General features: G+C 45.7%; 1 protein-coding gene across 1 annotated transcript in view; it reads right to left on the minus strand.

The window, feature by feature from the left end:
* The window catches only part of ATRX (ATRX chromatin remodeler), a 2430811-nt gene that overhangs the window by 574046 nt on the left and 1834723 nt on the right, over positions 1 to 22042 (minus strand). Inside the window, exons 23-24 of the mRNA XM_069612585.1 lie at positions 3312 to 3442; positions 3093 to 3181 (exon numbers count right to left, since the gene is read on the minus strand). Coding sequence (XP_069468686.1) covers positions 3093 to 3181; positions 3312 to 3442 — 220 coding nt within the window. The remainder of the gene's footprint in view (positions 1 to 3092; positions 3182 to 3311; positions 3443 to 22042) is intronic.

A 22042-nucleotide genomic window follows, 5' to 3' on the forward strand; every position in this document is an offset into this window, starting at 1 on the left:
GAGAAACAATGGTGAGCTAAAAAAAGACTGTCAGACTTAAAAAAGATGCGTTTTTAAAGCTTTTCAGAACTGCAAATACTATGTGCTGGCTTGTTAAGAAAAAGGCAAGGCATTCCAAAGCATGGGGGCTAGGACCGAGATCGACAGGCCCCCCCATACAAGCTTTCTGAAAGCGAGGGATTTTCACCAAGAGTTGGGACCCAGAACGTAAGCACCTAGTGGGCACATGTCGTTCTGTTTGGCTTGGAGCTAGGTAGCACCCGTACTATAAATCTCTCTGTGTGTAATACATAAAATATTAAACTCGATACGAGTTTTAACGCCAAGCTAGTGAAGGCGCTGTAACAAAGGAGCTGAGGGAGTAAGTATCAATGCCGCTAAGGCCAATCGCGTTGCAGAATTTTGAAAAACCTGCAGGCGATGGATCTGAAAGGCTTGCTGGCCTAGAAAGATCCTGTTGCAAGGTCTATACTTGTAACAGGGTTGGTTTATTACGCGATTGTGTAATTTAATAACACTATATTACCTGCCCAAGAGGGTCTGCTACCCTTGAATTATTGATTGTAATCTAAAAGTAATGAACCTGGTCTTATTCCCCAAGAATAGTATATTACTATCCTGAATGTAGAACTATTAGGTTTGACTCACCTTGACTTGCTTAATGCTCCTCCAAATAAGGTTATACTTAGGTTTGTAAACCATAAGTATTGGGTTGGTTTTTAGAATTGTGTTTATATGAAATGTGAATAGTACTTCCCCCCCAAGATTTTTGATATGATGTGGCACTTATAACGCGCCTATGCACAAGTGTTTCAAGGCGCAACAAGGCAAGGGAGGGGGCACAGAGGGAGGACAGACAATGATCCTACTAGGCCAGGTGTCATTTAGATCGTGCAAGTGTATGGGATGGGGAGGAGGAAAGGAAAGTGCAGTACATGGCATAGAATGATAACAATAGGTAAGGTAACGGCCAGCAGGTGGCAAGTGCTGGTAATTCGACTGTAGGGATACAGAAACAGTCCTCAAGTGTGGGGGTTTCCAGGCAGGCAGTGCAGGTGTGTGTGACTGGTAGGGGAGGGACCTGGGCCCGAGAACAGAGGGAGGACAGGCAGGTAACCAGTGCAGATTCAGTTTCAGCCAGGAGGTCAGCAGGGAAGGAGGAGAAGAAAAGGCAGAAGCAAAGAATGGTTTTTAGGTTCTTCCTGAACCGGAGATGGTACTCCTCAAGTTTCAGGGAGGCAGGGAGGCTGTTCCAGAGGGAGGCCCCAGCCGAAGAAAGAGATCTACCACTAACTCGTTGCTTGGAGAAGCGACTGACCCTAAGGGAGTTGGAGGCGGAAGAGCGAAGAGATCGAGAGGGAAGACATTTAGGAAGAGAGAGTTGAAAGTATTGAGGCCCCACAAGGCCTTGTGGACAATGCAGAGGGTTTTGAACTTGATCCTCGCAGCCACCGGGAACCAGTGAAGAGATTTCAGGTCTGGAGAGAAACGATCCCTGGGCTTGAGGCCAAGGACAAGTCTCGCAGTCCTGTTCTGGATGAGTTGCAGGCAGAGGGCGGAGAGTAGAGGCAGGCAGATTTATAAAGAGGCTGTTGCAGTTGTCCAGCCTAGAGAGAACCAGAGCTCTGGAGACAGTGAACTTGGATGTTGAAGTCTCCTATGAGGAGGAGTCGAGTGGTCGAGACCAGGAGTGAAGAGGAGAGATCGGCCCACTCAGAGAGGAAGGAGGAGCTCTGAACAGGTGGCCGATAGATAGTAGCCACAGTAAGGGAATGGCTAGGGGAGAGAGAGAGCCTAGCAGACGAGGCATTTAAAGGAGGAGTAGGCCTGCGTAAGAATGACAGATGCGTTTAAGGGTGACGAGGTCAGAGTCGTACCAGGAGTTGCACTTCGCTTTGGGCTTCAGGTGGATTCTCATGACAGGGGCAAGAATATCAAGAGTATCATATATAGCAGAATGGAGCAGGGAAAGGGCTGTGTCAGGGTGAGAGTCAGCCAAAGGGGAACTGGGTGTGAGAAAGTGGCGGCGAAAGCCTCAACTGACATGCGCTTCATGGGTCGGATGACCGAGAAGGTGTGGCAGTGATGGAAGTTGCTTGGCCTGCTGTTTTTAAAATGAACCATTATTTTTACAATACTTAGTGTATCAGTGTTTCTATTAACCATAAGTATGCTACAATTTCTTTGTACTGACTTACAGCCCTCTCTCCCTCCTAAAACGGGCCTGGCTGCTTTGTCTTTGCTACCAAATGTTCTCAGGTGGTACAGACTTCTACTAAAAGTGGAGTTGTGTACTGCCTCGGATATGGTTATATGAGCCCTTAGTTGGACTTTAGAAAAACTGTCCCTAACATTGAGCAAGGGGATAAAAGCAAATAGACTTACTTAATAACATCAGTACAGGTTCAAGTCAAATCAAATAGCTGTGGGTTCCATTGATGTCAATGGAAAATAGTTCACACAAAGAAATAACTTTCCTAAATACTTTCTTAAACTAATATAGCTATGTATATTATATGTCAGTAAACTGGTGGGTTTTCTTTTGGTTAACCACGTGACATAATAATACTTCAGTGTCAAGCCTACTTTCCCTTCCTTGAGCTCAGGCTGACAGTGCTGCTGTCTCCGTTACCAACTGTAGAACGGTTTGGTTTACCTTGTTGTTTAGATGTACATGCCTTGCCTTTTAGTTAGATGGTTGTACTGCCCTCTCAAGAGGGCTGTACAAAAATCTGCCTATCACCACCTATGGTCCATTTAGAAAACACACATTTAGAAGAACACTAACAGCAATTTATTGTGAAAATAAAATCACATACTCTAATCAAACCACTTTCAAGGTGTACAATGAAAATCTGTTGAAGTGTAGGTGGATTATAGTGATTTCTTTGTAATAGGGGGTTATAATGAACCTTAATGTTGTGAATAAGTTGTTTATTCCATATTTATATGACAGGGATTTAAATTAGGATGGTGGGCACCTGTAGTGATATTTGGGTGAATGTGATGCAATCATCTCACTGATCAGTTAGGCACATAAAACATTTCAGGAATCATTAGTCTCAGGATATTAAGAATAAAGCATTATTTACTTGGTTTCTTCCTCTGAGCTCATGCTCATTGATGATTCCTCTGTATCGGTAGCTATAAACTCATCAAGGCTGTCTTCATCAAAGTAACCCTAAAAAACAAATGGGTTTAGAATAAAAAACATTTGCAATAACCTTCATTAATCAGGTTGTCACAGTTCAAGTTATAACCATATAAAAGCACAAAGATATTAGACATGAAATGATTCAACAGAAGTGTACCTTATTTTCTTTGCTAATATAGTCCAGCTGCAAACACCAGGGGTGAGTCCATATTCTGCTTAACATCTGGAAATCTTGGAAAAGCTTAGTACCAGTTTTGCCCCGTGAACCTTCACCGCCAAAAGTTGTGCCTACATGTTTGGACATTTTTGAAAATATGTGAAAATGATTTATTTTGTGTTTCCTTAAGGCACTTAAATGTTAACATTTTAAAAATATTACAAAATACATGCTTTATATTAGTTGAACCGATCATATGAAAAAATAATTGTATTACTTTGACATCTTCCAAAATGTAAACTATTCAAGAGTGCCAGTCCAGAAATGAATAAAGGCAGGCAAATACTTCACTTTTTGTAAAATGAATGATAAGTTACTCAATGTGGTGATAACGGATCCTACTATTTTGTACACCTTTCTGCATAATGTTTGGTGTGCCAGCATCGTCTGCCTTCTGAGCAGAAAACACTGCAGCTGAGCATTTGAAATTAAAGAAGCCATCTAAGGTGAAAGGACTAAAATGGTTTTTCCTGGGATGGTACGAAGCCGTGTGGAGACAGATGGTGGATGATATGAAGAAAGTGGAAATACTAATCGGAATAACAGTAAACACTAGTCTAATGTGTACTTCCCAGCAATACTTTTCTTTGATAAACTTACAAAGAAATATTAAAATTATGGACAAGAAAGGGTCAAGTATGAAAACATCCACACTGCGTGACCAAATGTATGATTTCTCTTGAAATTTTGTTTTTATTTTTATTTTGGTGCTTACGCACCTTTACAAAAGTTTACAAAGCAATAACATCATCACATCACAAAGAGAAACAGAAATTTTAGAATAAGACATCTAAAAGGCATCAAGACTTAACATAACAAGTTACCTATAAGTATATATTTACAAAAAATAACAATTCAGCACAAACTAAAACATAACATTTAAAAATGTTCTTTAGAGAACACATCATTTCTCAAAGAACAAAGGCATTTACAGCCCTAAAATATCACAGAAGCAGAATATGGTATCCTTTAAAGACTGAAAACAATATTTCACAGAGTGTATTATCATATCATATATCCTTATAAAGTAAGAGCTGAATCAATGATTCGAAGAAAAAGTACTGTTGCAAGAATTATGGAGTTACTTGTTTCCCACATACATCTGGCCCATACGAGATTCCGTCCTAACACTGTTTGTATAATAAAAAAACCTTCATTGTGTCTAGTCTGTGTGATTCAAAGTAGAGACAGAAAAGTAAGAGATGTTTAGGGTTTCCACTACCTCTTCATTATTACAGAATCGACAAGATATGTTGTAAGAAGGGTTTGTATGTGCAAGCCAGAGCTTAGTTCGGGATTTAGTGTGAAATAAGTCAAGACGAAATCTCATATACAGTGTACGAGACTCGGCACAGGGGCATACATTTAAATATTGCAAACGAGGATAATGCTTATGCCTACAACTAACATATTCAGAGAAAGAAGAATAGGTAGACATTAGATCAGACGTAGCATAACGAGATGCAAGGGAGTTCAACCCTAACTCACGTCTCAGTATTGAGTTTGGTAGATAGTTAGGCAAACCCAAAGTTGACTTCCAAATCTTCGCTTGAAGCATATTCACAAAGGAATCCAAGTCTGTAAGACAAGGATCCAACCCTTAAAGAATAATAGCCTCCACTTTCTTCAAATAAAATTCAAATTTTTATTGAAAATGTGCAAAATTTGTGAAAAATTATTTTCATTTGCCCAATTAAGGGAATTACTTTCTCTGCAAGAGCTTTCTGCCAAAACATAGACGTAGAGTTATTTGCAAGATTGAAACCTAAATATGTTAAACAGGTAACCAGCTGGATTTCTTTAGAATCAATAGTCCAACAAAATTTGCACAGTTTTTTGCGTGATGATAGAATTATAATGTTGGATTTCAGCGAGTTCACAGTTAAATTATTTGCATTACAGTACTGAGAAAAGCATTCCAATTTATTTTGAAGGCCTGCATGCGTGCGATCTAAGAGAAGCACATTGTCAGCATATGCTAACCATGAAAGATGTACATTACCTATGCGAACTGGAAAAGATTTATTAATGTCCCAAATTTGCTCGATGTCCTCTAGGTAAAGATTAAAGTACAGCGGCAAGGTTACACTTCTGTTTAACACTGATAGACGTGGGAATAGCCTCTGTCAAAAGCCCTTCTCTTGAGATTCGCACTTTGAAGTTTGTTTTATGATGAAGTAATGCGATAAGTGCAACCAGGTACGGGGGAATTTTGTAGTCAAACATCTTTTGCCAGAGTCTACCTCTGATCACACTATCAAAGGCCGAAGAAAGGCCCAAAGAGGCAATATAAATGGGCCCGTGAGAAGAGGAATATGAAGCAGCAGAGAAATGAGCCAAAATCGTTGCATTCAGTTGGGTCCCCATAGATTTGCGAAAATCAATTTGGGCTTTGTTGAGGATGGAATTTTTAGTTATACAAGTTTCCACCTCCTCAAGTATCAGGAGCGCAAAAGCTTTGGCTGCTACATTAATAAGAGCAATTGGGCGGAAATTAAGAGGATCGGAGGACCCTTTTTATGAAGAGGTATGATAATAGAAGTTACCCATGACCTTGGTATTGATTTAGTTTTGAAAATGGATTGATAGATCCTTAAGAAAATGGTTGCCCAAAATTATTGATCGTCTTTGATCACACATTGCGGGAGTGCATCAAGTCCCGCACATTTGGATGGCTTAAGTTTGGAGTTATCAAAGAAAATGTCATCAATCGACCAGGGGCATAGGGGTGGAATATTAGAAGTTATATTTTCAATGTCAAAATGAGAAAACCTGGAAGGGAGCGAATATTTGTGCTAAAATAAAAGTAAACCATGTAGTGCCGTCAATGGCAGAGGCCAAAGAATCACGACTACACTATTGGCAGACCGTAAAATCTGCCAAATGTCTCTAATATTATGGTTACATGTGTGTCAAACCATTTCATTTACTTCAAGAAGGGTTTGAAAACAAGCACATTTAACTTCATTTTTATACCTTTGTAACAGAGATTTTTTGGCAGCACAATATTCTACAGTACTGAAAAAGGAAATCTTTTTTTAGATTTCTTATTTGTAGATTTATTTTCATTTTTATATTCGCAATAGTAGCAGAGAAAGAGGTACATGCGGCAATGGCCGACAGAGTGGATTTAGAATGCGCAGTTAAAGATACAAGATGTGACTGAAACATACTTAAGTTCCAATTAAGAATGTTTTCAGATAAATTGCTATTCTCATTGGAGTCCGGCCAAAGATCACGATTAACTAGAAAAGTTAAACGTCTACAGGTTGAAGTGTTCAATGAATTGAGAGTAATCCCCTGTCAATTTGAACTAGGGCTAAAGTTGGTGACAGGGAGAAGTTTTTAACAAAAAGCGTTATAGTGGTGGAGATCATAGAATGATCACCAAGAATCAAGGGAAAAGAAACAATAGAGGAAAGTATACCCGATAGATTTTTTGAGGTGACAATGAAATCAATAGTAGAACATGCTGATCCTCTCTTCCAAGTGTAGAAAGAAACCAGAGAATTAGTTAAAATTGCAGACAAATCCCAATCAGTAAAAAATCGGGACCATCTCAGACCATTAGAAAAAGATTGTTTGAAATGTGTAGACACTGAAGGAGGAGAATCTGTGTAGGCTGATGCATAAAGAAAAGCATTGAAGTCTCCTCCTAAATGAATTTCTGCTTGTTGATTATTTAACATGAATTCAATAAATGTATTGTTCAAAGAATTGATTGCAGAATCAATAGACAAAGAAGAAGGATTCCAGTAAAGAGAAATGAGAATGAAGTTTTTAGAACAGTGAGTGAAAATATTCAGATCAATCAAAAGAAACAGCGAAGTACAAAAAGTGTGATTTTCAGTAAGCGTATATTATTATTAAGAAGAATTGCAGTGCCTCCAGCAGGACGGCCAAGGTTCTTCTGGATGGCAGGATTATGAAAAGAAGTAAACCCATCAAGTTGAATGTCATTGGTAGACATGGTTTCTTGAATTAATAAGATGGAAGGCGTAGTCTGGACACCCATAGAAGAAAACCATGTTTTAAGATTTTTTAGCCCACAATTATTCCAAGAGTGAATGTATAATTCTTTACATTATGAGGTAGTTGTGGAAAGTGTGTTTGGAGCAGTTGCTTTTGTAGGAGGTATTAGCCCTATTAAGCCATTTAATGCAGTTGTGAGAGAGGCCAATTGTGCCAAAATCCGGGAGTTAACACTCAGATTGGCAGAAGGTGGTATAGTTTCATTTTGGCAAACAATTGCAACTGGGGGTTCGAATTCCAGGAAGGACAAAGCTTTTTGAAAGGAAAGAAATGCCTGCAGTTCAAGCCCCAAAAATGCCAAATTTGATTTAAACTCCCACAGTAGTTTTGCTATAATTGAGGATTGGACTTTACATAGCATACGGTTATTGTTGATGTTTGCAAGCTTAATCCACTCCACATCTTGAGAAATAAGATTTCAGAGGGATGGAATTTTGTAGAGAGAGTTCATTAGAATACGTGCTGAGCCATTAAATTGAGAATTACTAATCCAACCAATTGTAGTTACTTTTCGCATGGAATTTCTTGAAATAACAGTGTATCATTATGTACAACCAGAGGGAGTGCAGGAGGTATTGTCAAAGCCAGCTTCTCAAATTTAGCTATCTCATGTTCCTGTGCAGACAAGACATGTGGACCCTTTGGGAGGTCACAAATAGGCATATTGGCACAGGGAAGTGAGTCATCTCGAGATTCAAATGAAGGAAATATGGGATTAATCAATTGTTGTAGTCTGACTTCTTCATTATGAGAGAGAGAAGGTGGAGAATGAATCGTTGCATGCACAACGATAGGGACAGGTGGAACAAGCCCTAAGTTATTCTCAATCAGTGGAATTGTCACCGCAGGCAAAAAGGTTTTTTTTGTTCTCTACGGTGGGGAAGTATGTGTTCATATTTGCCTGCACCAAAGTCGAGGGTGCAGCAGAAGAGAGACAGTTCCTTCTCAACTCAACTTCAACAGCAGCAGTAAGTTTTGAAGAACCAGCATTCAAAAGAGGAACATTGTGCGAGCTACTGAAAGAAGAACGTACATTTGATTCTTTGTCAGAGACCTTCTTATTATGCTTTGCTCTAGGTCTTCTTTTTACAGCTTTTTTGAAAAACTGTCTTAGTTCTGAGAGAGGTGCGATAGACATTGGAAGCAGTAGACACAGATTCTAGAATCTCAAAATTTGAGACAGGGGGAGTCACAGCTTCGTCCAGAATGTCAGTAATAGCCGATGGACTGTCTGGCGATACACCATCTAGATTTAAAGAGGGGACCGCCAGATCATTTTCCAGAAATTCAGGAGGGACTAACTTTGCACTGAACAATATTTGTTCTACCTGCAGTAGTCTCTCATGTTGCAGTTTAGCGATTGCAACAAAATCAATAGGAGCTGATGAAGTTGTTCCTCCTGAACAGGGGTTTAGGGACAATATGTTGACAAACGAGGTGGGTATTTCATTTGCCAGTAAGAGGTCATCACTTGTTTGGGTACCTTGGGAAAGCAAAGCAATATGAGAGGCCACTGCAGGCAAGTTCTTTCTTACAATAGCCGCTGCTCGTTCCGCACATGTTAAGTGAAATTTATGACAAGCTTCTTGTGCCAATATGAATCCCTCAATTTTAGAGAGTTTCTGTGCATTAATTGTCATGATTTCCCCTCAGATCCTTCAACATATGATGTGTGTATTCGTGCCCTTTATCCAAGAGATTTAAAATTCTGGTAAGCACAGGAAATGTATGAAGCTCATGTTCCAGTGCATGTAGAGAATCGCCCTCTTGAGGTATAGAGGATACAGGTGAATGAATTGAGTTCTGGTCAGATAAAGGGTCTCCAATATTCTGTTTCGGAGGTGATTCAAGTCTGGAATTATCCAGTGAATGTGTATTCTTTTGGGCAAACAGTTCCCTTGAAGGCGAATTTACTAATTTGCTGGGGAGAAAAAATTAATTGGTAGGCTTAGTACAATTGGCATACATATTAGACAAGCATGGAGGGGGCAAGGGCATATGATGAAGGTGCACCTGTTCAAGAAATACACTAGACGATGATGCAGGGGTTGATGGGCCAAGTGAAAAACGTATATGTCGTTCTAGGGCCGCAATTATACCTGGTGCTAACATAGAAGTATCAGAAGTGTGCGCAAAGGTAATATCATTTAGGCCCTCGTCCGAGATCTGGATGTTGTTTACTGCCCCTGATGCAGTCTCTTTAAATTTAATAAGCCATTCCCTACCTTTAAAGTGAAGGGTAGGTTCATTTGACTGGCTTGCTCTCTCCCAATACCTCTGCTACTGTGGTTTGGGGTACAGGAGAGGTGGCAGGAGAGTTCAGCTTAGGTACCGAGAGCGCCTCCTCATGAGTAGATATGGACAGTAAAGATTTTTGACCTGCCTACAATCATCCTGTGAAGAAGGCCGTTTAATGCCCGGCATCTTCCTTGAAGAATCGCAAATGCGCTTACCATTCCTCAATGTAGTTTCCATTGAGAAGTATGCAGTACCAACGTAACCGATGCTTTGTTAGCCACGTGTTAAGAAATTCCCAACTGGAAGGTGTCCAGACACAATAGCAACTATCTCACAGAAAAACAGAAGCTAGTCCTGTAAACACAAAGCCTTACAACAACAGTGAGCACGTTAGCAAGCACTTAACTGCAGAATATCATCAACTCCCACCTCTCGGCCCTCGCCAAACAGCCCAACAGCACTTGCAGGGCACTTCTGGGTGCACGCGTGTGCGCATGCAACCGAGATTTATGCAGGGCGTCGGGTCGCGGGAGGCAGGGGGTGTGGCACGCACGCAGTGAATCTGGGAAAAAAGTAAATTTGGTGAAATGCCTGCCAAAAATGCTTGGCGAAGCTGAAGAGAGACTTAAGACTTTACACAACAAACGCTGTAGGCAAGTCAACAAAGTCAACAGAGTAGATCAGAGTGGATCAGAAGTCATAAGTCAGAGTCAACATAAGGTATGAATAATTACTCTGGATGCAGTAGTCCAAGGTGCTGTTTCGCCGCTGTAAATCCACTAGAGCTTCCTCTTGCGCACATGGAAGCAGGAGGAATAGCAGCGTGTAGACATGCTGGCAGGCAGAAATCCAATACAGCGAGCGCAGCGATCACAGCGCGTCCAGCCCACAGCACATGCAGGGCACATCCGGGTACATTTTTTAGTAAAACATGACAGTGAGACCACATGTCTTCCTTAAATATAGAACCATTGATTTTATAACAGGACTCACAAATATACTAGCCGGTACACATTGACGAGGATACCTTTTGAAGGGCTACTACCATTTGGATGATACTACGCCTTGCTGGAAAGTAGGGGGTGCTAGGGGAGCTTTGCTACAGTCTACCTGAGGGTAAGACTCAATACAACTATCCCTTGGTACAAAGGTCCCAACTCTTAGTATAAGGTTGTACTACCCAAAGGTTTGGTAGAATGGCAGAGCAGCCATGCTGATCTTATGAGGAGGGAGTGAGCTGTAGGTAAGTAAAACACACCTTACACACTTGAAGTTATAGTAAAATATACTTATATTTTACATAGTCAAGGTAAGTAAATACTATTTTACACTAACCAACACAAATAAACATAAGCAACAATTTTTCAGGTGACTACTTCAATAGTAGTGGATTGCGCCATCAATGAGAAAAGTAAAAGGACAGTAAGGAACAGGTTATTTACCTTTAACTGTTGTTCTCCAGCATGGGTCTAGCATGGATTCACATACTCATGAATATTCCGTCGTCAGGCTGGGAATCCTAGGTAACAGAAAAAATCAGTTTCAGTTTTGTTTCTGAACTGTACTTCCTAACAACCAATCACTGAGCCCTGGGTCATACTGCCCCTAGCCAATTACTGTCCTCTACCTAAGCCCCTCCTCTGGCAGCCATCTTCAGATTTGGTAGCACGTAAAGCAGCAGTAGGACCAGGAGAAGAGCCGCAGAGGGGTAGGCGGGAGAGTTTGCATGTGAATCCATGCCAGACCCATGCTGGAGAACAACAGCTACAGGTAAGTAACTTGTTCCTTCTCCAGCATGGGGTCTGGCATGGATTCACATGCTCATGAATAAAGAATAAATAGGAGTACACACATGCACAGCCACGGGAGGTGGCAAGGCTCAACATAAGCATCTCTTACCTCCTCTCCAGGCTCACCTTCAAGCGAACAGGTTGCGCAGCACTGCTTGGCCGACTCTGGACTCCTCCCTGGAATCTCTGTCGACGCAGTAGCATTTCGTGAAGGTGTGCATCATCCTCCACGTAGCAACCCTGCAGATGTCAAGCAGGGGCACACCAATCAGGAACGGCGTAGTAGCAGCGATCGTGCTCTTCGAATGGGCTCTCGGACGGTCAGGTAACGACTCAAGGGGATGCTGACATGCTGAGAAGGTCAGGTTGCCAGATCTGCCTCAGCCATGCTGGTGCGATGAGGCTCACCCTGCACCGGGACTGTCTGAGATGATTGATGAGTCAAAGCAGCAACGGCAACGGAGGGAACACATACAGAAACAGGCCGTCCCAGGGGAATGTGAATGCGTCCCCCATGCTCCCCGGCTGGGGAAACCTGCTGGCGAGCTCCGGCACTTGGTGTTCGTCGCTGTCGCAAACAGATTGATTTGGGGATTACCCCATCTGCGGAACAGGTGTTTCACTTGGTGTTGCCGAAGCTCCCACTTGTGGCAAGAGTGTAGCTTCCTGCTGAGACAGTCGGCAATGGTGTTCTTTACTCCTGCCAGACGAAACTGAATGAGGAACATCCCCTGGGCCACGGCCCAGTGCCATAGGTCCTGCGGCTCTTTGGAGAGCGCTGGGGATCTGGTGCCCCAAGCTTACTGATGTAAAACAATATGGTGGTATGGTCCGTGAAGACCAGCACCACCTTACCCTTGAGGGACAGAAGGAAGACATGAGGGCCCAAAACACTGCCGAAGCTCCTGCAAATTGATGTGAAACGTCTTCTCCTCACAGGCAGTCACAGGCCTCCGGCGTGAAGAGTTCCGGTGTGAGCTCCCCATCCTTCCAGGGAGGCGTCTGTCATGACAGTCTCCTGGAGTGGTGGGGTGGGGTCTGGAAACCCACACCTCGGGACAGAGGAGAGCGCACTGACAAACACCTTGTTGCGCGACAGAAGCTCTCGTCGAGCATGATCTTGTCCTGGAAGCTTCCTGACAATTCCAACTGTCATCTAGGAACTGCTGTAGTGGACGCATCCGTTGCCTGCAGAGCCGGATGAGATAGATGCATGACGACTTCATTCCGAGCAGAGACTTGATGGTCCTCACCGTGGCTCAGTGCTAACAGCCGTTGCCCCTTGCCCAAGCTGGCCTCTATCCTTTCGTCCGACGGTGATGCCAGGCACAACACTGTGTTGAGTTGGTATCCTAGGAACAGCGCGTCCTGCGATGGGGGTCATGCAGGACTTTGCATAGTTCACTGAGAACCCCAGATCGGTCGGCAGGCGAAGGGTTCTCGCCGTGTGGTCGACGGTGACTTCCCTCGATCTCGCCCAGATGAGCCAGTCGTCCAGGTAGGGTTAGACATGAATCCCTTGCAGTCGTAGGTGGGCCGCCACCAGTGCCAGGCACTTTGTGAAAACTGTGGGTGCCGACTTCAGCCTGAAGGGAAGGGCCTTGAACTGGTAATGTACCCCTTGAACGACAAAGCGCAGGAGCTTGCAGTGATGAGGAATAGGGATGTGGAAGTACGCATCCTCCAGATCCAGCGACGACCGAAAGTCTCCCTCTTCCAGTTGTCCGAGTACATGTTGAAGAATGACTATGCCAAACTTCTGGGACTTTATGAATTTGTTTAATAGTCGCAGGTCGAGAATGGGCCTCCAGCCCCCGGTCGTCTTTCGTACGAGGAAGTATCTTGAGTACACTCTGGAGCCACGGAGCCACTGTGGGACCAACTCTATCGCCACTTTCTTTAACATGGGCCAGACCTCCAGCAGCAGCAGCTGAGGTATGTGGTTTTCCTGCCGGGCCACTGGTGGTATCCGCGTGCACTTCTGATGGAATTCCAGAGTGTGTCCATGGGCGAGAGCGTCCAGCACCCATCGGTCGGTGGAGATGGATGTCCACGCGCTGACTAAGTTCGCCAGCCAGCCTCCCACCGGGGTGCAAGGGTGGGGACCCAACATCACGGCCGGTACATTCCTGCTTGTAGGTCGGCGAGCCGCCTTGCGGTCCCTGACGAAGACAGCATCCTCCTCCGCAGTTCTTGGAGCTGCCCCTGTTCTCCTTGGCCGAGGAACGGGAAGGTTGACAGTAAGCAGAGGATCCTCTGCCAAAGCTTGTTGAGGAGCGGGTAGACTTGCCTCCTGAGGACCAAAAGGACGGCCGTTGTTGCTGTGGCGTGCGTAGGACACGTGCCTTCTCTGTGTCTGCTTTGATGGCCGGTAAGGACTCATCCACAGCTTTCCGACGAGGTTGTCACCATCAAAGTGCATGTCCAAAACCCTGGTCTGGACCTCCTGACAAAAACTGGTGGTCTTGAGCCAACCACGGCCGCAAAGGCAAACAGCATTGCCCATCTGGCGGAATCCTGCGTCCACGATGTCCGTGGCCACGGTGATAGCATGGTCTGATGCCACTTTACCTTCCTGAAGCATCTCAATGCCTGTGCCCTCTTATCGTCTGGGAGAAAATCCAGCAGAGGAGTTCGCTTGAACCAAAGCTCCCGGTCATAGCGCGCCATGAAAGCGAGGGATTGGAGGTCTTGATAGTCGTCGCAGCAGAGTAGATCACTTGCCTACCCATCTCATCCTACTACTTCCCCTTGTTGTCAGGAGGGGTGGACGCAGCCAAAGACGTAGAGCCCGAAGACTTCTTCCTGGCCGCAGCAGAGACCGAGTACGTTAAAGGTTGGGCCCGCAAACACTTATGCGCAGAGTCCGGCACCCTGTACTTTTTCTCCAGGTGGCCCCTCTTCGCTGAGGCCATAGAAGAGTTCTTCATGAGCACCAATCGTTCGTCCCAAATGTCATCCAAGAGGGGGACCAAGAGGGGGACCAAGAGGGGGACCAAAAGGGGGTGCAAAAGGGGGTGCAAAAGGGGGTCTACCTCTTCGCTTTGAGTAGTTGGTATACGAATCCCTCCTTCTCCTCTGGCGTGAGCTCGAACAGCTCCGACGCCCTGGAGATCATAGCATGGAAAGGTCCAATCTCGTCTGGAGGGGACGACCTGGGCGGAGGGGATGGGAGCTCCCCCACCCCGCCGTTGTCGTCCGTGCACGTAGTTGTAGTGTCAGGCTTTGTCTCATCCCTCAGAGGGGAGAGGGCGGTGAAGGACGACAGGGAGGCAAAAGGTGCCTCTTCCTCTTAGCCAGTGGTTCAACCCGTCTTCAGTGGTTCAGCCGACACCAGAGCCATGGGTGGGGCCGTAGGGGTAGGGGGTAACCGCATCCTAATCTGAATCTCGAATACAAGAGCGTGCAGAGTATAGAGAATATCCGCTGAGAGGTCTCTAGGGGGTAGTTGAGGTGGATGGCATGTAGGAGGCCGGGGCGTAGGGAGAGGGCCAAGACCCCAGTCGTCTTGGGGCTCTCCATCGTCTTCTTCGACTGTATCCTCGTCATCACCTTTGTTGTTCCCTCGTTTGCGCCCTCATCGTAGAGCGGAACTCCGATGATTCCCTTATCGTCATTGACCTCCTGGATGGTCTTAAGGTAGGTGAGTTCCTCCTCTGAGGAGATATCCATGCCCTGGAGAACCCCTCTTTTCACATCCAAAGGGGACGGTCTGGAACGTAGGAATGGATACTCTAGCCTTCGGAAGCGTGCCCTGTGGGTCCGCCTCTGCAGCCTTCAACAGGAACGCCACTACCACCTCGATTGAAGGTGGAGCCTTCGTCAGGTGTACCTTGGCTTGACGGTCAGGACTGGTCCCTTGTCCTGCTTGACCTTCGTAGCCGATCCGGACGACTTGTCCTGTTTGGCCTTCTCCTTAGAGGGCTGGTCGGAGCCTTGGTCCCCTTTTGCCTTCCCAAGGACCAAGGGCGGGCTGGACTTGGACTTCTCCTTAGCAGTCTACGGAGCCACCTTGAGTTTGCCCGGATGCTCAGACTTCCTCTTGGACGAAGATCCTGAGCGTTGACTTGTGACTGAAGTTGCTGGAGACGTCGGACGCACTCTGGCTGCCGAGGAGCCTGCCACAACGCCGCTCCCGGTGGCAGTGGACTTGCGGTGCTTAGCCTTTTGTTGTATCTGCGCGGGAGGGGCCTTCAAGGGTCTTAGAAGCCTGCTCAGCTTTAATGGACCCGAGAGAGGCATGCTCCTGGGACCCACCCATAGCAGAGGCCTTGTCCTGTAGCCACTCTTTCAACCGCCTATGCCGGTCCTTCAGCATGCGAGCAGTAATCTCCTGGCAAAAAGCACAATCTTCCTCCTTGTGCGTCGGGTACAGGCAGTAAAGGCAATGGGAATGCTTGTTGTCCGAGAAGACATTCCGTAAGCCGCAGTCAGAGCAAAGCTTGAAAGGGGGGTCTGAATCATTCTCCTCCGACATGGTTCATGTGGCGTAGGCCTGAAGAATCTTCTGGAAGCCTCTGCGAAGAAACTCGAAATCCGCCCTTGAAGGGCGCTAAAGAATCAGAAAAAAGGGTCCCCATTAATCGTAAGGATGATCGATGGAGCACAAGGCTCGATTGACCGAAAAATAGAGTAAAACTATTCCAAAAAGCGAAAAACGCAGTAAAAGCTTGAGAGCTAAGCACGAGGACTCCCAACACTTGAACGTGCAGTAAAAGCCTGAAGATGGTTGCCAGAGGAGGGGCCTAGGTAGAGGGCAGGTATTGGCTAGGGGCAGTATGACAGAGCTCAGTGAATGGTTGTTAGAAAATACAGTTCAGAAACAAAACAAACTGATTTTTTTCTGTTACCGAGGATTACCAGCCTGACGAGAGGGAATAATCATGAGCATGTGAATCCATGCCAGACCCCATGCTGGAGAATGACAGTTCCACTGTTTAACTCGTAGTGGCTTGCGCCAACAATTAGCACAGTTACATTTAGTTATAAAGACAAAGGTCTGTTGGAAGAAAAAGGATTTATTCAGCACTGGCAACATTAATATACTACCCATACTACTCGGAAATTCTTTTCAATGGTTGTAGAACTTTAGCAGTCCAATCCTTAACAAATCAACAGTTCTCCAAAGTCAAATGAGTGTGTTGGTGAGAATTCTCATTTCTGTGCAGATTCCCTGCAACCTTAGAAATCCCCCAGCTCTTTTGCTGGACTTAGGGCTTGTTAATTCTAACCCTGGAGTGAGTGAGACCTTTTTCTCACTCTCTCATGTGTTTCTACCAGATTTGGATTTTGTGTTTTCACTGTTTTTGGACTCTAACAAATTCCATAGGCATCTGCGTTTTATACAGTGACACACAGCACCTTCAGTGCAGTATCACAGAGAAATCATTTTAGATTTCTCACAAGGTTTAAATACCTTTCCTTGTGTGAACTACAGTTCCCAAGAATAGAAAAGTGAAATTTAATGTACTTACCTTTTCCCTAAGTAGGTCCGCTACACACCATCTTATGTGCAGTGCTGGAGGGTAGTAGCTCCTTATCCTTCTCTCTCATGTAACAGTTCTATGTTACCCTCACTAATTATGGGGAGTAGGTGCAAGTGGATGAAGCCTCCCCCACCTGGTGCCTTCCTGGTTGCAGCTCTTTTTCCCCACTTATCAAGCCCTACCCACCTGGTGCCTTCCTGGTTGCCGTTCTTTTTGCCTACTCAAGGAGCCCTCCAGCCTCTTTTCCTTTGCAGATGGGAGCAGGTGGATCTTGGTCACCTGGCCTAAGCCCCACCCACCTGGTGCCTTCCTGGTTGCCGCTCTTTTCTGGCACCCAGTACTTTTTTTCCAGCAAGTCTCTTTATGGCGGGGCCGAGGCGGGATTCTTCAGCAGCGCCAGGCCCTCATCCCATACCTCGTCCAGGAGAGGCACCACCAGTATTGTCTTTCTCTTGGCCTCACAGCGTTGATCTCTTCTGGCGTCAGCTGGAAGAGTTCTGACGCGTGGGTGCCCATGGCATGGTACTATCCTACTTTGTCCGGGGAGAGACCCTCGGCAGCGGAGAAAAGAAGCCGTCGTCCGCATCTGTTATCGATGTGTCCGTCCCTGTATCTCTAGGTTGGGGGGTGGGCAAGGGGGGGGGGGTGTGCAGTGGTTGCTGAGGTGGTATAGGTTGTTGCTTTCTCTTTTTCGCCGGCAGGGGGCCCGGAGCCTCTGAATCTTTGATACCAGCATCTGGAGCGTTGGGAGAATGTCCAGCAATACGTCCCGGGGAGGTATAGTGGGGGTAGGCTTGCTGGGCCAAGCGCCTACATCGGCATTCCAACCGTCGACCCCCCATAGTCTCCCAAGGTCCTCCAGGATCGTGTGAACGGACACCAGATCCCCTTCGTCTCAAGAAGAAATATCCATGCCTTGGAGCGGACCTCCACTCCCCTACCCCCTTTTTTGCGTCCTGAAGGGTCGGTCTCTGGCTCAGGGATGGTATCCTCTTCTCCGTTTTCTCCACCGGTTTCACCTGGGGGGGAGGGGCACTCTGGGTACCATCAGGGTCCCCTGGACCGGGTCAGCCCCTTTTCGCTTCGAGAGGGCAGCAGCCACCAGCTCGATCATCGAGGATGACTTCTCCTGGACCACCTGGGCCTTCAGGGGCAGATCAGACACTTTACCCTGCGCCTTGGGTCTTCGCCTGCTTCTCTCGCAGCTTCCACGGGTTAGCCGTGAGATGGATGCAGACGGTGATGATGAGCGTGCCCTGCTCGTCACGGGACCCTCATGCGCAGCGATCCCAACAGAAACGGATGGAGCACCCTCAAAGGACTTAGAAGCCATCTCCTCGGAACGGCCAGTCCTGGGTGAGGAATGCCCCTGCTTGCCACACGGGGTAGAGGCCTTTGCGTTGAGCAAGCTACTTTGACAATCCTTGACGGTGCGCTTGGAGAAACCAAGGCAGATTTCACAATCCGCTTCCTTGTGGTCCGGATGGAGATTGGAGAGGCACTGGGAGAGTTTGATCTCAACAAACACGTTCCTCAATCAGCAGCTGGAGCAGAGCTTGAAGAGGGAACTTCTGTTCTTCTCCTCAGACATGGTCTGGCGTGCGGTGTAGGCGCGATGGACTTCTGCAATCTTCGATGAAACGCTCGACGATTTTTGCCCTTGAGGGGCGTTGAAAGATGCTGACAAAAGGATCCCTGCTTGCCGGGCAAAGGAGCGAAAGAGCACATGGGCTCCATTTGACAAAAATAGGAACCTTTTAACGAACAAGCGCGAAAACTTAGAAAAACGATAAGAGCAAACCACGAAGACTCAAAAACACGAACGCGCGGTCAAAATCTGAAGATGGCTGCCAGAGGAGAGGTTTAGGGAGAGGGCAGTCATTGACTAGGGGCAGTATGACCCAGAGCTCAGTGATTGGTTTATAGGGGAAGAATAAGTTACTTACCAACTGTAAAGTTCTTTCGACTGGATGTTACTCCCAAGTATTCCTCATCTTTAATATACATTTTACCAGCTTCCCTGCTTCAGAAAAGTTTTCTTGGCAGAGGGCGCTGTGCACGATATTGTGGCGTTGATGTCCCTCGAGGGCCGCCGTAGAGTGTCGACATCACCAGTAGTACAAGGGCTGCGCCCGTTGACATCCGTTCTGTTTCTTTGTTCCATTATTCGAGGAAGTATTCGGCGTACCCCAGACTGCAAGCTCTCCGGAAAACGCAAAGTGTAATGCATGTAAATTGTACGGCGGGGTAGGCTGGGAGGGGCGATGAGCAATATGTGGGAGGAACATCCAGTTGAAAGAAAGTTACAGTTGGTAAGTAACTTGTTCTTTGAATTGATTGTGTCCTCCCACATATTCCTCATCTTTGATAGTCTCCCAAAGCAGTGACAATTTGGAGAAAGGAGTACTATTTAGTTTTATCATGAATGGAATGAAGGACTGCCTTGGCAAAAAGGCCCTCTTGAGATGAAGGAGTCTAAGCAGCAGTTCTTAACAAAAGTATGCATTGACAGACACCCAGGTTGCAGATGAGCAAATGTGAAGTACTGAGACACCCCTCTGAAGAGCCGCAGAAGTTGCCTTGCCACTCGTGGAATGGGCTTGAAGCCCTTCTGGTGGGTCTTTCCCAGCAAGTCTGTAACACTCTCCAATAGCCAGTATAATCCACTGGGAAATAGTCCGTTTAGTCACTGGTAGTCCTAATTTATGACAAATATAACCCAAAAAAAGCATGTCATCCTGGTGAATGCCATTCTCGGTCTAGTCTATTCAACCTCTCCTCCTCTTTGCCCAAATGAGGAGGGTACAAAGTTGTAAGTGTTCTTTTTTGTGACAAATGAAAAACAAACTACTTTCAGCAAGAAAGATGGTTTAACTCTCAGGACTACTTTATCCTTATAAAAGGTAGTATAGAGAGGTTTGCATGAAAGAGCCTGCAACTCACGTACCCTGTGGGCAGATGTTAGTGCTACAAGAAGTGCAGTTTTCAGTGTTAATAGCCTCAACGGGCAGGAATGTAAAGACTCACAGGGTATACATGTTAGAAATTTCAACACAAGATTTAAATCCCAAGCAAGGACATGAAAAGGTACTGTTAGGGAGAATTCTCTGTTAAGGCTAATTTCCCAAACCTAGTGAGTCCCCCAGCAGCTTTCCTGGATTTTTGGGGTTTATGTTTTTCTCCTGCTAAGAGTGAGACTCTTTTTTGTCCCACTCTTAGACATGATTTGAGATATCCTTTGACTTTGTGATGTGTTTTAGGGGCTATGGGGTCTTTTATTCCATAGGGTTTCATGTGGTTTTTGGTAAGTGTGTTACACAGCACTCTCAGTGCAGTAACACAGGGGTGTCATAGTCACCCCCAAACATAGACTCCATACCCTGGGACTGACTGTCTCCCAGGGCATGTAAAGTTACCATTGACTTTACTAGTCTTAAATTGGGAACAGAACCAGTACAAACCATCATGCTGTGGAAGTACTGGTAGGGGTAATTAGATTGCCCCTGGGTCTGTTTTTAACTGTGCAGTCCCCCCTCGTTGAGTTTCTGGCTGGTGGCAGTGATTACCACGCAAAATATTCCTTAAGAATATTTACTATGGGATTTTCCCATTCATTTTAAACGCACCACTTTTTGGTGCAATGTTAAAGATACCGCCGGGTTATTTATTTAATATTTATTCCCCGGTTGGGTCTTTTCGCCAGGACTCGGTTTTAAAATGGCGTTTGTGTTCGCCTCTGTAACTCCAACCCAAGTCGAGCCCTTTGTTCGGGGGAAGTTGTTCCTGGCAGTGGAGTCACAGAAGAGAACACAAACGCCATTTTAGAATCGAGTCCTTGCAAAAAATACCAACCGGCAAATTAATATTAAATAACTAAACCAGCGGTATGTTCGAGGCTATGAGAATTAAATAATTAAAGTTGGTAGCCTCGAATATAAAAAGTAGTTTCCACTGCCACCAGCCAAAACTCGATCAGGGGGGACGGAGACGTGCCCCCTTGACTAACAGATCCTGGGGCAATCGAATTGCCCCGACCAGTACGTCCACAATATGATGGTTTGTACTGGTTTCTGTTAATAATTTGGGACTAGTAAAGCCAATGGTGACTTTACATGCCCTGGGAGACAGTAGTCAGTCCCAGGGTCTGAAGTCTATGGTGGGGTGTCACTATGACACCCCTGTGTTACTGCACGGAGGGTGCTGTGTAACACACATAGGAAAAACACATGAGACCCTATGGAGTAAAGGACCCCATAGCCCATAAAACACATTACCAGTCAAAGGAATACCATAAATCATGTCCAAGAGTGGGAGAAAAAGAGTCTCACTCTTGGCAGGAGGAAAAAAACAAACTCCAGAAATCCAGCAAAGCTGCTGGGGGACTCACTAGGTTAGGAAATTCAGCCTAAAGAGAGAATTCTCTCTAACAACCACCAATATTCTTAGGCAGGCAAATACTTTTGGATCCTCCAAAGAGAGTCATACAATTCAATATGCTAAGCCAAAGTCAATGGGCAACAGTCTTGTATAGGATGCAGTACTTCTGGTTAATTAATGGAAAAGTCTTTGCACGGGTTCTTATGAGTCTTTGATGGAAAGAAGAATCAAATGTAGGGCCACAAACTGATGAGACTTGTGAGTTGTAGAAGTTTCAAAGCAACTCTACAGCAAAAGGTAAGTTCTTAGACTTTTTACAGTACCTTAGAAATGAAGAAAAAGATGCATCTGATGACTTCTGTTCCTGTGCAGCTTGCAGATCTCACTGTTCCTGTGCCTCAGTCGTGGGGATAAGAAGGACGACGTTGGGGGACTCCTGCAATGCATTGGGATGGTGAAAACTTGCAACCGGCAAACTTCACTTTCAGTGGCTGTTCAGTGTTTCAGCTCCTCGCATCTACCGCAAATAGCAACACTGCGGTTCCAGTCTGTCGAGATGGACTTTCCTTGCTTCTGGGGTACCACACTCTGTTGAGGGGGCTCAGGCTTGGTCAGTCCTGCTTCCTGGGAGCCTGGAGGATCTTCCAAAAGCTCTAGACCAGCTTAAAAGCAACGCACACAATCTGGTGTTCCTCTCCCTGGCTAAACGGTTTCCAGCAGCAGCTCTGTGGAAATTCAACCAGCTCCG

The sequence above is a fragment of the Ambystoma mexicanum genome, chromosome 5p (genome assembly GCF_040938575.1).
Source record: "Ambystoma mexicanum isolate Mex_15411 chromosome 5p, UKY_AmexF1_1, whole genome shotgun sequence".
NCBI classification, from domain to species: Eukaryota; Metazoa; Chordata; class Amphibia; order Caudata; family Ambystomatidae; genus Ambystoma; species Ambystoma mexicanum.